Below are 16,783 nucleotides of genomic sequence, written 5' to 3'. Positions count from 1 at the left end.
ACACAGCTACATCTACAAAAAACAAAAACTATTATGTCTCCTGGAATGTGATGATTAAAAAAATAAAATAGAAGTTTGGTCAATAAGACCACAACTTTAAGGGGTTGAAGAGTATGAGTCTAAGCTGTAGTCACAGGCACCACATAAGGACAAGAGTGGTGCTGGTTTGGCGAGAAAACACCTTTTTTCTAATCTAAGACAACGCCCATTATACCACTAGCATTTATGTATAAAGTATATTGGAAATATAACTATAACACAAATGTTGGAAGTTGCAGATCATCTGATGCCCTTATTTTCCCAGTAGCTGCTCTAGTAACATAGACTGATGTGTAACATGACATGAGAGATGTGCCTTATAGCAATGGCGATGTGCCACCTACCTCTTATGTGCCTCAAATGCCATTGTTCTCATTTATAATAGGAGTCATTTCTGAAAATGTAGTTATAAAAACGCTAGCGATGGATAATTGCCCATAAGAGGAGTCAATCTGAAGACGTATTGTCCTTCCATGTAATCTATAGGGGGCTTTCTTCCTGGTGCTATTGCTTCTGTTCACTATGTATGTGGTGGTGGAGTCTGTGTGATCTTCTGCACTGCGCACTACCATGGGTGGCTTCCCTGCTATGTCTAACACACAATCTTTCTCTCTTTCTCCTTCTCCTCTGTTCTGCTCTGCACTTGCCTCTGTTTTGTCCTGTCCAATTCTTAACTTTATAGAATCTCACCTCTGTCCTCGTTCAGCTTCAGCCACTACCACCAGTACCCCACCCTCCATCTCTAAAGGTCCCATGCGCAGCCGCAGCATTGACAGAGGGAAGACTCCTAGCACGGCAGCTTCCGCTTCTACCGCCTCAGAAGCTAGCCAGGTAGGCCTTTTTTTTTTTTTTTTTTTTTTTTTTTTTTTTTGCCTTTTAATGATACCTACTCTGCTCTTCAGATAAAGCTGGCAATGTTATGACATAATGGTATAGCTAATAGATATGAAGATTACAGCTGCTTAAATTGGAAGTGCTCCATCTCAAATATTAGCTCTGTTGTTACATTGACTTCAGAAATCACCCCCTGAGCAGCTTTAGTAATCTTCATAAAGGGGGTTGACACATAAGAAATGTTTCTGATGTACCCAACATGATTGCTGGTAAGCTACCATAGCGCAAAAAAATGAAAGGAAATCTGTTCTATGTGGGCAACCCCTAAAGAGTTAATGAGAAGCTAAACTTTCATATCTTTCAATTATATGCAGCATTGAAAGTTTTTAATTAAAGGAGTTGTCTTACTACTGCTCTTGCACCCCCTTCTCAATCAGGATGTTTACCCACCCAATATAATAACACTTGTTCTCGCTGCCGTTCCAGCGGTGTCTGCACAGTCTCTCTCCCGGGGATCGCGTCACATTATGTCACGCAAGCCCTGCGCCCACAGTCAGCGATGGCTTCACTCTCCCCACCTTCATGCAGATCAGACATCAAGAGGAAGTGAGCATGGCAGCCGCTGATCTGCTGTTCCCAGTTCCGGATGCTGCCGATAGTGCTCATTTGCGGAGCTGCAAAGCACATCTGCCCTTCATTGATTCGAAGAGGAGGCGGATATGCAGCACCCAGCTGAGGCCACTGTACAGTTGACTGTGCTGTGAAGCTCCACAACTGAGCAGATGCGGCCGGCAACCTGAACAGCTTTTCCGCGGGGCTGCCGGGTTTCTCACCCTTACGGAACAGAAACTGATGACCTGTTCATCAGGGCCAACAATATTACTGTCGTGTACAACTCTTTTTACTTTCCATTCTGGATATAATTTAAAGTAAAAAAAAAAAAATTTACTTTTTAAAAATGGTACAATACTAGCTAGCTGTAGGCTTTTATCTTGAAGGTTTGCTCTCTAATCTGGTCGTACACAGTAAATAGCTGTCATCTAAACGTCCATACACGTACATGCTTGTTTCGAGATTGTATGCGCTCTGAATGACAGTGTTATGGAAGTATAGTAAGCTGCTGCAAGGCATCTCTGAAGGCAGTTTATCTTCCTTAAGGACAAGATGATTGGACATGTTGAAATTAAACTGCCTAATCTTTCCCCTAACACGTGTCATTGGAGAAAGTTGGAAGACCTCCATACACTCCTGATGATCTGTTTGGCACACCTGCATTCCTCTACTGTGTATGACCACATGTATTTCCTGCTCTTACAGTGTAAATTGCATAGACTGTTTCATAGATTTGCTGGTGTTTCCATGGAATATTAAGCATATTTCATTGAGCATTTTAAGGGTATCAGACAGCAGGGTTTAGGCTTTATCAGACTCCTAATACTGTTTTGGTAAGTCATGTATGATTATTAATGCTGACGTCTGTGCTTAGACTAGTCCAGGACCGCAGTCCGCCATTCCAGCAGTGCCCTGATATTGCGTCCTCATCAGTGTGATTGACATCCCATCGTGTGCAGTCCTCTTTCTCCTTCTCCCTTCTCTGCCCGTACCCACTGGGATGTCAATCACTGCCGTGGGTGGAATGTCGGGGCACTGCTGGAATGGCGGACAGCGGTCCTGGACTAGTCCAAGCACACACACTCCAGCATTAAACATAGGTTTCAAACTTACTGGAGCGATTCAGGATCTGTTAAATAGTTCGAAGGCTGGTAAATGGCTCCTAATGCCTTTGAGGGGTAACACCTGCTATCAGGTCCCCTTTAAGGTTCTTTGTGGCCTATATTCAGGATAGGTTTAGAGTTTTCACTCCTGTGTTTTATACAATGCATTTAATACATTTAATATGCTAATCAGAAGTCTGGTATTGAGAAGCCTTCACCACCATCTGTGGGGAAACTGCCGCCATCTCCCACTGTGACATCTCGAAGACGATCTCCATCACCATCTGGTGTAACAAAGCGCGCGCCTTCGCCAACACTTGAGAAGTAAGTCTCCAGACTCTTCTGACACTCGGTTACATCTGCAGTTACATTTTCTGGGGTCGTGAATTTTAAATGTGCCAAAGGGGATTAAAATGTCAATATTCCTGTTTGCCAGAAATGAGACCTACAAATTGTAAATTGTGTAGAGTTTATACTTAGTATTGTACCTCTCTACTTCTTTCTCTGCAATTACATTTTAGAAGGAATAGTAGCTCTTTGACGCAAAGAAACCGTCCACCATCTCCAAACTTAGTGAAGCAGAGACCACCTTCACCGACTACAATTCAAAAACCAGCTCCAATCCAGCGTCCCTCACTTACACCGTCTGTCTTAAGCACTACCAAAAAGACTGCCGAGCTAGAAACTAAGCCAAAGGAGAAAGCCTCAGATGTGATCAACTCAGAGCCCAAGACTGAGGCGACAAGTTCAAAGACCAAAGATGGTAATTTTTGAGCTTGTGTTTTAGTAATTGAACTTTTCTCCCTTGTTACATTAAAAAGGATTTCCACAGAGCATCATGGGGATCTCCAGACGCTTTGAATAATGAATCATTCTCCTTCGCATCATTGGGGGACACAGACCATTGGAGGACATAGACCATGGGTGTTATGCTGTGGCCAATAGGAGGCTGACACTAAGTTGAGACAAAAAAAGTTAGCTCCTCCTCAGCATACACCTTCCTGCTGACCCCAAGTGAACCAGTTCTTGCTTAGTCTGTAGGAGGCACACTGTTCTGGTCTTCAGACCATTTGTTATTTACATTTTTTGAGTTTTACTTTTTTCATTTTTTAATCTGGATTAAGGGGCAACGGAGCCTTTCAAGGTTCCGATTTCCCCAAACCAACAACAGGCGAGCACGTGCGAGTGTCGCCTCCACGTATCCTCTCCTGCGACGTGGGGTGCCATGCCTGAGCTGATTCAAGGGCGACGGGTCTCTTAAAGGGCACTGATCTCCCCGCCTCGACTTACGGACGAGCACATGGAGTGTCGCCTTCATGTATCTTCTTCCGCAGCCAGGCCTATGCTTAGGAATTGAACCCATAGGATGCTCAGAGGCCTCTACATGGCGCCCGTGCAGCCCCCACTGCTTCACCACTTTTTAAAGCGGATGATGCAAGGAGGCAGACGGTCCCTCTCCACTTCCCTTCTAAGGGATGCTGGATTGAGGCATTCACTTACCCTGTACCTGAAGATTACCCATGGCCCCTGAAGCGACCGGATAAGTGACCGACAGTCCGAGGGTCGCCTTGGGAACGCGCGCCTCTAGGCTGAAGTCCCATGGCGGCGGCTCCATGCCGGGACGCGCACCGCGGTGAATGCCATGCCATCAGCCATTCTAGGCTGAGCGTGACTGCTCTCCTGAAGCCACGCAGCACAAGTTCTGCCACAGCCGGACATAGCCCTGTGAAATCCTAGTAGAGCGAACTCTTAGGATACACAGAGCCCCCCCCCCACGGCGTCCGCGCTGCTCCCTCTGCATCACCACTGATGGAACAGTGGTGCTGCAGGGAGCTGGACGGTCCCTCTCCACCTCCCCCTCAGAGGTTATGGTGGATTGAGGGTTCCTGCACCGTCCCTGTCGTAGCACTGGCCTGCAGGCAGAAGCTCTGCTCTCACTCCCCACCGCTAATCTAGCCCTCGGCTATGGCCCTTGCTAGGCCGCAGGCAGTTTCTCCGCGCGTCACGTCGGAGGTCCCGCCCACATGCCTGACGTTTCTCGCAGGTAGGGCATGGCGGAGCGGGAGTGTCAGCGCATCCCCCGGCGTGCGCCGGTAAGCGCTTGGCCCACGAACACCTTCCCTGGAGCCGTGCCAGTCAATAATCTAGGCCCCGGCTTCGGCCTACTTCGGAGGAGCCATCTCTCCCGTAATGGTTCTCACGAGAACGCCGCCTCCATGCTGAAGTCCCCATCGCGGAGGCTCCATGCCGGGACGCACACCGCGGTGAGTGTCAGATGCCCCCTCCTGGCCGACAATATTCCTTGCCGGGCTGCATTACGTACATTGACGTGTTGGCTGTGGGACCATGCCCCTTGAGGAGTTATGGTCCGCCAGCAGAGGAATGTCACTCTCATCCTCCACTGGAGTCCGCCGCCGGTCGCTCTGTCCTTCAGGTGGCAGCTGCTAAGCAGCATGAGGCTGGAGCAAGTACCACCGTCCTGCAGACCAGGGTACGGGCACCCTTATATGATTTAAAGGGTCATACAACACAGAGGGCAAGGATAGCGCCCATTCAGCGCTAACAAGAGTGCTGTTTTCCTGGGGAGGACCACAGTCTACAGGGTGCAACTTGGAATATACTATGTGTGGATGCATATTTGTATATATATATATATATATATATATATATAGATAGATAGATAGATAGATAGATAGATAGATAGATAGATTATATATATATATATATATCTGATATATAGATAGATAGATATATATATATATATATATATATATATATATAGATAGATATATAGATATATATAGAGATATAGATATATATGTGTGTGTTCTTTGACCCTCTATATCCCCGGCCAGCTTGCATTCCAGAGGATTGGAATGCTTTTTTTGGCAGTATTTATTCTGGAATTATACCTGCCCTGCGCATGCACGAAGGGTTGTTTCGTGGAGATCCATAGGCCATCTCACCATGCCAGTGTTAGACTCCGTCAACACCGGGCCCAACTTATGAACTCCCCCTCATCTCTGGCACAGGTTATCCTCGATCCCTCTGTGCATCGGAGCATTCACAGGATCACAGCAGCTGTCCATTATCAGACGCAGGCAGTCTACAGATGCGTAGACATGTAGAGAAAGGGCTCACAGTACGCTATTCGACCAACTACGGCTTAAATGTCCGTATGCTCTGAATCTCGCTTCCCCTTCACAACAGGTTTACAGAGTACAGGACTCTGTGTATCAGTTTAATGTTTTGCCTGGATTTTGGATTCTCTAAAGATGAAAAGGAAAGAAAAAACAAAAACTGGAAGATTTGTCTTTTTAATGGCACTCACACAGTTTTATGAGGGTTAATGCCTGGTCTGTTCCGAATCGTACCATTCTTCCGGTGAACTATACCCCATAGTACAGCATTTGCCACACTCCGGGTGGCCCGCGGCATAGTTGACCGGCTAAGGGAGCGATGGGATAACCAAATCAGAAGCCTCCGGAATGGAGGAATCCCCCTTGCTTTCAGCTGGTTAGCGGAAACATTAGGTTGAATCCCTGGGTCATCCAGGCCAGGTTGATAGTCAATTAAAGGTCCCACCGACCGACAGACGGGAGCCTGATTCGTTCCGTTCTGTGAGCCTCAAAACCAGCTCTCTTTTTAGCTGGACACCCTTTTCACATGCGGCCTGCTGCACCACAGCGGCAAATGCCATCACACTCAATAAGGCATTATAGCTCACGGAATGGAGGGAGGGCGGCACCCACAGAAGGAACTCAAGGCCATAAAAGGAAGGACAAATGTCTTCCCCAGCAGGGAGTAGAGCATCTTCCCCATTGCCTTCGGCAGCAAATCTGATATTGGTCCTCTCGCATATATCCGGCGCTCCCATCGGCAAGGGATCCTAGTCTTCCCATGGGTCAAGCCAGCAATGTAAGGGTCCTCCCCAAAGTGTCTGGACCTGAGAGAGATAGGTCCCTGACGGTTTTTCACCCAGTGATTTCCAGCATAAGCCGTCGACACACAGCATTACGGACGGCCGCCTATTTCTGGTTTGTGAAGTCTCCTTTTTTTGTATGGTGTTCGTATCGAACGAGCCCAAAGCCTGGGTCATCTGGATACAAAGATTCCTTTTTTCTTATCGTCTCTCTACAAAATGTTTTTTTTCCTTCACGTCTTCCAAAGATCTTGGAACCAGACGCCTAGCATTAGCCTGGGCAAGACTCTGTGACTGACGTCTCTGCTGAGCAGGAATCTCTGCGGCCGCAGAAGAATGGAAGACCGCAGATGACGTGGCTTGAGATTCCCCCTGTGCAGTGGGGGAACCTCGACGCCTAACAAGTTGGTAGCGCTGACTCATGCGCAAACACGCCCCATTCGTGCGCTGCACTCTCCTGTGGCGTTGCGGTCCTGGATGCTTTGTCATAGCGGTGGAAGAAGGGCTTTTTCCGAGCCATAGATATACGGCATCAGGACGGAACCATTATTCGATGCTACAGAATTTAGTGATCGCCTACTCCTATTCAATCTGTCCATGCTTCCCAGAAGGGACGGATCTGTAGGACCCTCGCTGGATCTTGGCCAAGGTACACCATCCACGAATGGAATCCCTCCATTCGGTTCTTACCTTTATCGTGAACAACATCTTCTTCAGTTCACACTCTTTGGCACTCATCTCCTTTGTCCTCTGGATTGCCGTGAGGTACGGGGTGGGGAGAGATTGCAGTAACAATTGAAGTGATCCTCTTCAATTAACTGTATTCTCTTCTGGCAGTCGGCGCCAGAAGACTTCTCTCCTCGGCGGCGGTGCCGCTCCCCCCCGCACGTCAGATAGCCTCACAGACGGTGGACATTGAGGTTCTCCCTCTATACCAAGGAGAAAGATTTATCTTCTAATCTAATCACCAGTGGTGGCTGTCGATACCAGCCTCCTTGGTTGGAGAGCAGTCTTTTTGTATATCCTTGTGTTTCAAGTGATCCAGGTTACCGGCACTCGCTCCAGTATCTACTCGTGTATCACTCCATTCGAATCAATAACATATCTCCACGGTTGTTGGTATGCACCACGGAGGACGTTTTTAACAGGACTGCCTTCGTTAGGAGAACCCGAATGGGGATCTGATGGCTTCAAGACTGAAGGCTAAGATACTCGGCAGTCTGAGCCCGGTCTCTATATCCAAAACGCCATAGGGGGGGCATGACTGGTTACTCCGTGGCACCAGTTTCATCTTCCTTTCCTGGCAACGGTCATCACGTAAACAGAGGTAGTGGCCGTTTCCAGTCTCCCTAGGCATTCAGGATTGATCTCGCCGGACGTGGTATTCAGTTACTACAGATCAACAGGTGACTGTTGCATCGTCCAGACATGCTCTACTAACGTCCAATAGATCACCAGATCGCACAAGCTGGTGTTTAACGAGCTGGCTTTCAAAGCCGGGGCTCTAATCTACTCTCCCTCAGGGGTCTCCACGCTGGTTGGTGCCCAGAGGGCGATGTCAGGGTGCATCTTTCACCTCTCCTGAACGCCTTCTGTCTCATGCTGTTAGGACCACGGTCGTTCTCTTCGCATCTTCACCGCTCCAGTTCTTTTGAGAGTTTTCTCCAGACTGACTTGGACTCAGGTTCGTGACGCTCACCTCCCTCAAGGGACAGATCTCGGTTCTACCTGTCTCTGTTTAAGCGCAGGATTGCTTCCAAGACATAATTCATACTTTCTTTCTCAGGATTTCCCAGGGGTACTCCCCTACAAAAGTCCGTTAGAAGCCTGGAACGTTAATTCGGTCCTGGTTGCGCTTTAAGAGACGCCTTTCAACCCGTTCCAGGATGTCTCGCGGGCAGTTCTGTCTTGGGAAGTCACCCTTCTTGTCGCAGTGTCAATTATTATGCAACGCTTGGAGCTGACAGCCATGTCCTGTTTCGCTCATTTGTTTTTTCTCTCTTTGCGTCCCAACCTGGATACGATTGTCCTCAGATCATTTCCGCCCCTTTTTTCCAGTGTTGGCTGACCCTTCTATTTTAACAAAGATTTTGTCTTGCCCGACACTGGTACTTCAGATGGAGGTAGTTACGTACGCCCTGCATGCAATGACGGCTCTCAGGACGTATGTCCTGAGGACGGCACTCTCTTGTAAGCCAGTTCATGGTCACAATGGCCAAAGAAATTAATTTGGCTATTCAGGAGTTATACTACTTTAGAAGCGGCCCATCCCAGTAGGGATTAGGGCGTATTCTACGTGGTCGATGTCCGCCCTCTGGGCCATTCGGTCACTCATGCCGACCAAGCAAGTCTGCAATGCTGCGTTTTGGCTCAGCATTTTCACATTCTTGAAGCACTACTAATACTCAGACTTCCAAAGTACGGTCCTCGGCAGATACTCTGCAACAGGTGGTAGGGCACCTTTACTCAGCCACTACATGGGCTTTATCTGTTATATTGTTGCCCACCCATGTCCCCAATGAGGCGAAGGAGAAACAGGGATTTTTGTAATAACTCACCGTAAAATCCTTTTCTCCGAGACGCTCATTGGGGGGGGGGGACAGCACCCACCCTGTTAGCCTGACGGCTTCTGCTTCTTGTCCTTCCATTCAGTGGTTTATAGTCTGATATGAGGTTGGCGATTGTACTCTAATATATTAATGATCTCCTACTGCTTTTGCACCGAACTGTTTCATTTGGGGCCAGCAGGAAGGTGTATGCTGCGGAGGAGGAGCTAACTGTTTTTGTCTCAACTTTGTGTCAGCCTCCTATTTGCCACAGCATAACACCCATGGTCTGTGTCCCCCAATGGTCTGTGTCCCCCAATGAGCATCTTGGAGAAAAGGACTTTACGGTGAGTTATCACAAAAATCCCTGTTTCCTTTATATGCATTGATAGTTATTGTGTCTCTATGCATTGTTAGGCAGGTTTTTCATGAAAGAGGCTGGAAACCTGCTAGTTTATGACGTGATTGCTGTTAAACTCTAAAGCACAAGTGTTTCCATTGAATCATCAGTGTCGCAGTTCGTGCTCATGAGATTGCATTGTCACAGAAGGTGCATTGTACAGTTTATGCAAAGGAAGGATAAGCCTATTGTTAAATCTCAGGTAACCTCATTAGCAGCTTACACATACGTGAACCACAGACGGCGTCCTGGTCTCATTTGAACCTGGTGTGTCCACTTCGATGTGCAGCACTCTGTACACCATCTTTTATTCCATGCACATCAATACAAAGTAATACTGGTTATTGAGGCATTTTAATTTCATACTATAAGTGGAAACCTGAGAACTGCAATACGATAGAGGAAGATTAAACAGGAATAGGCAGAAAAGAGACTGCAGCAAAACGCTTGTATGTACGACAAGATGCACCTGATGGTTACGGTCTAATGAAGGTAATTTTATATTAGCTTTGGTGCATATAAAGAACCACTCTTAAAATAAAAGAAATTGTATCCCCTAAACCTTTCTATAATTTTGCCTGTAATGTAGTGTAGTTGGCTTAAAATACTTGCCAATTGCTGGTTTCCAGCTCTCTCTGATCCTTTCCTGGGTCACTTGATCTCTTGTTTGCTGGCTTACACAGGGACCGTTGCTTGTGGCGGTGGTACTTCCTCCATGAGTGTAATCCTACATAGGATCCATAAACTTACTTTCAGAAAGCAACTTTTAGTTCACACATAAACCCTGCGTGATCCAGCTAGTCTAATATGAACTCATGTAATTTTTATAGCCAGTTTTACCTTTGTAGGATACAGAACATGTAAAATAGTTGGGAGCATAACTTTGGTTGATGTAATTTGAACACAACTTAGTTACCAAAAGAGATGAGTGAATATTTCAATGTTTGGTTCGGATTACGATCACAGAATTTGCAATATTTGCCAATTAATTCGTCGAATATTCTACGAACATTACCAAACACTATTCAGGTCAATGGGAGGCAAAAGCAAATGCATGCACAACACCTTAGAACAGCCCCAAATGCTACCAAAACACATCAAATTAGGGACAGACACCCACAGTACTAATTGTAGCATGGCACTGCAGCAATCAGTCAGGCATGAGGTGTCAGGGGTCTGGGACAGCATTTACAGCTTTCAGTTGAACGTGCAACACCTCTACCTGCTTTCAGGCTGAGCCACACTCAGGTGGCACAAATATCAGTTTTGTAGACTACCTTTGTCAGAAAAATTTAAGGAAAGTAACACAGGTAGGTGAGCTCAAGGAAGAGGAGACCTGACTGTCTCTGAAGCCTACTGCTACAGGCAACATGCATGAAGGAGACCCAACCAGGAGTGTTCACATTTGCAAAAATTATTGGCAGACAATACCAAAATGGCATCAATTTCACCACAGTATAGATAGTATAATAGGGACCGATAGGTCTTCCACTACACCCAATTCAGCAGATGGACACCCAACCAGGAGTGTTCACATTTTTAAAAATGTGGGCCTTACACCACAGAAGTGGAATAACTGTCACGAGAATAGAAATAATATAATTGGGACCGAGATATCTTCCACTACAGCTAACCCAGCAGATGTAGACCAACCATGACTGTTCACATTTTCACAAATTTGTGTTAACATCAGCAGCAGCCACAGAAGCGACACTAAAGATATCACAGAGTGCAGTTATGTGACATTAATGCATCACACTAAAAAATGCAATATCACCTAGTCTGTACAATCTGCGATTGAGGTGCAAAAGTCTTTGGCGATCCATGACTTGTTCATCTTAATAAAAGTTAGGCGGTCTACACTTTCAGGGGACAGCCGGCTGTGCATATCCCTCAGGACACCACGAGCAGCGCTGAAGACATGTTCTGAGAGAACGCTGGCTACCGGGCACGATAAAACCTCCAAGGCATGTGATGTGAGCTCAGGCTTCTCATCCATTTCGGAAGACCAAAATGTGAAAGGGTCCAAACCCTCCCTGATGGTATTGATATTCAGTTCTAGATACTCCTGCACCATCCTCTCCATTTGTTCACCACAATGTAAGACTTGGACTCTGTTGAGCTGGTGCACGAGTTGGTCTAAAAAAAAAAAGTGTCAAAGGACTCACAGAAATTGCTTCTTCCACGTACACTACTGCTGCTGCTAATGTTTTGGCGTTGACGATTTGATATAGTGGTTGGAAGTCTAGAGCTGTGTGCTTCACTGCTGTCTTGAGGGAAAGCTCTCTTAACCCTTTCGCGCCTGAGCCTGTTTTTGCCTTCGTGACCAGGCCAATTTTTTCAATTCTGACCAGTGTCACTTTATGAGGCCATAACTCTAGAACGCTTCAACGGATCCTGCTGATTCTGACATTGTTTTCTCATGACATATTGTACTTCAGGATAGTGGTAAAATTTCTTAGATATGAACTGCGCTTATATGTTAAAAAAAAATCGAAATTTGGCAAAAATTTTGAAAATTTTGCAATTTTCAAACTTTTAATTTTTATGCCCTTAAATCAGAGAGTGATATCGCACAAAATAGTTAATAAATAACATTTCCCACGTCTACTTTACATCTGCACAATTTTGGAAACATTATTTTTTTTTTTTTAGGAAGTTATAAGGGTTAAAAGTTGACCAGCGATTTCTCATTTTCACAACAAAATTTACAACACCATTTTTTTTAGGGACCACCTCACATTTGAAGTGAGTTTGGGGGGTCAATATGACAGAAAATACCCAAAAGTGACACCATTCTAAAAACTGCACCTCTCAATGTACTCAAAACCACATTCAAGAAGTTTATTAACCCTTCAGGTGCTTCACATGAATGAATGGAATGTGGAAGGAAAAAATAAACATTTAACTTTTTTTCACAAACATTTTACTTCAGAACCATTTTTTTTATTTTCACAAGTGTAAAAACAGAAAATGAACCACAAAATTTTTTGTGCAATTTCTCCCAAATACGCCGATACCCCGTATGTGGGGCTAAACCACTGTTTGAGCACACGGCAGAGCTCAGAAAGGAAGGAGTGCCGTTTGACTTTTTCAATGCAGAATTGGCTGGAATTGAGATAGGACGCCATGTCGCATTTGGAGAGCCCCTAATGTGCCTAAACAGTGGAAACCCCCACAAGTGACCCCATTTTGGAAACTAGACCCCTTAAAGAACTTATCTAGATGTGTCGTGAGCACTTTGAACCCCCAAGTGCTTCACATAAGTTTATAACGTAGAGCCATGAAAATAAAAAATCATTTTTGTTCCACAAACATGATCTTTTAGCCCCCAATTTTTTATTTTCACAAGGGTAACAGGAGAAATTGGACCCCAAAAGTTGTTGTCCAATTTGTCCTGAGTACACTGGTACCCCATATGTGGAAGAAAACTACTGTTTGGGCACACGGGGGGGCTCGGAAGGGAAGTAGTGACGTTTTGGAATGCAGACTTTGATGGAATGGTCTGCGGGTGTCATGTCGCGTTTGCAGAGCCCCTGATGTGCCTAAACAGTGGAAATCCTCCACAAGTGACCCCTTTTTGGAAACTAGACCCCCCCAAGGAACTTATCTAGATGTGTGGTGAGCACTTTGAACCCCCAAGTGTTTCACTAAAGTTTATAATGTAGAGCCGTGAAAATAAAAAAATCATTTTTTTTCCACAAAAATGATCTTTTAGCTCCCAATTTTTATTTTCACAAGGGTAACAGGAGAAATTGGACCCTAAGAGTTGTTGTCCAATTTGTCCTGAGTACGCTGGTACCCCACATGTGGGGGGGGACCACTGTTTGGGCACACGGTGGGGCTCGGAAGGGAAGTAGTGACGTTCTGGAATGCAGACTTTGATGGAATGGTCTGCGGGCGTCATATTGCATTTACAGAGCCCCTGATGTACCTAAACAGTGGAAACCCCCAATTCGAATTCCAACCCTAACCCCAACACACCCCTAGCCCTAACCCTAGACCTAACCCTAGCCCTAGCCTGCCTACCTGCTTTTTTTTTCTTTACTTTTTTTTTATTTTTATGTTTTTTATTTTTTGTATTTTTGACTCATAGTAACGCCACTTCTCCTCTGATCTCACACTGGCAGATGATCAGAGGAGAAGCAGCGTTACTATGTGACAAGATCGCTGCCCGGCACATAGTAACGCCACTTCTCCTCTGATCTCACACTGACAGATGATCAGAGGAGAAGCAGCGTTACTATGTGACAAGATCGCTGCCCGGCACATAGTAACGCCACTTCTCCTCTGATCTCACACTGACAGATGAGCAGAGGTGAAGCAGCGTTACTGTGTGACAAGATCGCTGCCTGACACAGCTGTGCCAGGCAGCGATCAGCTGTGCCAGGCAGCGATCTAGTCACACTGTAAAGGCCCTTTTACATTTAGCGATGCACCAGCGATCCAACCAGCGATCCGACCCGGTCAGGATCGCTGGTGCATCGCTAAAAGATCGCTAGTGAGCTTTCATACAGAAAGATCTCACAGCGATGCAGCAGCGACGCAGCACACGATACTTACCATTCACACACAGCGATCCTGCATCCTCCCGCCCGCATCCAGCGTCGCTCGTCGTCACAGCAGGAAGCCCAGCAGGAAGCAGACGACGAGAAATGGAGCCGGACATTCTCGCGCGATCAGCGATGGACAGCGGGGGAGCCGGTCGCTGGTAAGTATCACACATAGCGATATCGCTAGCAATATCGCTATAACGTCACAAAACCAGTGACGTTTTAGCGATATTGCTAGCGATATTGCTTAGTGTAAAACCCCCTTAAGGCTGCTTCACCTCTGCTCATCTGTCAGCATGAGCTCAGAGGAGAAGTCGCGTTATAATGAGGGAGATCGCCGGGAAACAAGCAGCTTTCCCAGCGAGCTCTCTCATTGGCTGCTGTGACGCGACGTCATCAGGACCTGAACCAATCAGGTCTCGATGACGTCGGGGGTCCCAGCATGCATTGTGCACCAGGATCCCCGCGTTATAAGGTATGAGGGGGTCCCGGGGGGCACAAAACCGCCGACAGTAGATAAACGTCGGCGCTGCACAAAGCCCAGCAAGCGCCAACGTTTATCTACTGTGGGCGGTCGCGAAGAGGTTAAGGTTGTGTAAAAGTGTGTTTCAATACTAAGCATTTGCGGGTCCCTTTCCAGGGCGGGAATCATCTGGCAAAATTTGGTTTTATAACGTGGATCTAAGAGTGGCAACCCAGTAGTCAGCATTATTCCTAATCACAACTATACGGGGATCATGTTGCAGATAGTGCAGCAAGAAGGCACTCATATGTCGGACTCTACCATGAGGTCCAAGCCCATGCTGTGTTTGTGGCTGGGTAATAATGAAGCTCATTTTTTCCGTGCCCTCTTGCCAACCATGAACAACAGAGGAGGATTATCCTCTTCATCCAACAGTTGCTCGCCCATCACCTCTGCCTCCTCCATTTGTTCCTTGGATTTTTCACCTTTGATAAGTTTGTCTGTTATCACCAGTCCCCCTCGATTGCAGTTAACCACCCTCCCATGGCACCCGCCTGTGTGACGACAGTCTTGAACTTAGAGACAATGTTATCCCTTCCGTATCCTCCTCTGCTTCCTCCTCTTCTTCTGGGACCACCATCTCCTCCCGCAGGCTATTCAAAGTCTGCTCCAGCATATAGATGACTGGAATAGTGATGCTGATGATGGCGTCGTCAGTGCTAACCATCTTAGTAACCATTTTGAAACCATGTAGAAGGGTGCAGAGGTCTTTATTCTGTGCCCATTCTGTAAATGGAATATTTGCCACGTCCGTACTGCATTGCCACAGGCTATACGACATGACATACTGCGTCAGGGCTCGTTGCTGTTGCCAGTCGCTGCAACATGTGCAGAGTGGAATTCCACCATGTCGGCACATCACATATCAACCTGTTAACGCATGGACAAAAGACCTCTGTATCGATGCAAGTCGATGATCAGAGGGGTGCGTACGGGGGAAATAAGCACACAGCTTACGTGCTTTCTGGAGCAGATCACCCAGGCCAGGATAGTGGCGGAGAAAAAGCTGTACCACCAGGTTGAGGACACAATGACAAGGTGGGATACAACAGGCTGTTTCACATTTAGCTAGTGAAAATATATTATTTAGAATGTTGTACTCGAGCACAATAGAAGCAGTGCACAACACACTTGTAAGACTTGTGCCCTGCTGTCTTTGTCTGTGGATCTTAGTAATGGCCACAAAAAAAAAGCGCTGGAAGGTAAATTTAGCAACCACACTGGACACTAGCTACACTATCTTACTGATTATAATCTACAACCGCCTAGCTAACTAGCTAAAATCTTGCTGATAACAGTGGCAGAGTCAGGAGCAGCCTATCTGCGCTATTAGTGTCAAAATGTGGCTAAAGCAAGATGTTTGCTATTTATATGGAGAGGGACATGTGATTTCAGCAGCCAATGGTACAAGCCGTTGCGTCAGGACATTGTGGAAGTTTCTTGCTCCCTGATTGGCTAGCCGCAATATGCACACACAAAGTTAGGAAAAAAGAAAACTGACTTTTTACAAGCTCTGCAAACCCCCTCGCCTCATCAAACACGTGCCAAACACTCATGAGACCACCACCATTATCGTTACTAAAGTGCTGAAAACACTTTTGTGGCAACGCAAATATTTTCCCGCACTTTTTACCGAATGTTACCGATTTTATAATATTTTGATCAGGTTTCCGATCACAAATCCGAATGTGCTATGCTATATTTGTGTTGAGTTTATGTTTGGCGATCGTTTTCCGAACAAATTTGCTCATCACTAGTCACCAATAAAGAATTAACAAAAATTAGTAAGCTTATTTACTCTGTCGCCTCATTGGGGGACACAAGACCTTGGGTGTTATGCTTTCCGTCCACTAGGAGGCGACACTATGCTTAATCTGAAAAAGATTTGGCTCTGGCTCCTCCTCCACAGCATACACCCCTGGGAGGCATCCGCCTTACCTCAGTTTTTGCTTAGTGTCGCAAGGAGGCACACCATAAGAAGATTCTTCTTGACACAGATGAAGAAAAGAGGGTCTCTCTGAGACTCCCGGCATGGCTCCCTCCTCGGTCCTCTTTTTAGCGGTACCCGGTTGAGGTAGAGATGGCTCTTCCCCATGTCGCTCCCTCCCCAGCCCTTCGGGTGCATGGTTTGAGGTCGAGAACCCCCCTCCCTCCCCAGGCCCTGGGCCTTTTGGGTTGAGGCTGAGGTGAGGAAGAATTCCTCCTGATGGCGGTGAAGCGCCCTCCCTAACCCCCTCTAGGGATGTTAGGT

At 46.4% G+C, this 16,783-nt stretch overlaps 1 protein-coding gene across 9 annotated transcripts in view; it reads left to right on the top strand.

Annotated features, from left to right (window-relative positions):
- Positions 1–16,783, top strand: part of MAP7D3 (MAP7 domain containing 3) — a 133,967-nt gene that overhangs the window by 70,484 nt on the left and 46,700 nt on the right. For 5 of the 9 annotated variants that reach the window (XM_073543532.1, XM_073543534.1, XM_073543537.1 and 2 more), the window contains 3 exons: positions 722–870; positions 2,782–2,912; positions 3,110–3,351. In XM_073543532.1, coding sequence (XP_073399633.1) covers positions 722–870; positions 2,782–2,912; positions 3,110–3,351 — 522 coding nt within the window. The remainder of the gene's footprint in view (positions 1–721; positions 871–2,781; positions 2,913–3,109; positions 3,352–16,783) is intronic. The other 4 variants (XM_073543533.1, XM_073543536.1, XM_073543539.1 and 1 more) reach the window with 1 other exon arrangement.

Source organism: Dendrobates tinctorius, unplaced genomic scaffold (assembly GCF_039654945.1).
Source record: "Dendrobates tinctorius isolate UK_male_01 unplaced genomic scaffold, ASM3965494v1 ptg000133l, whole genome shotgun sequence".
Taxonomy (NCBI): domain Eukaryota; kingdom Metazoa; phylum Chordata; class Amphibia; order Anura; family Dendrobatidae; genus Dendrobates; species Dendrobates tinctorius.
Note: the sequence above shows the minus strand (reverse complement) of the source record. Positions and strands in the feature narration are given on the sequence as shown.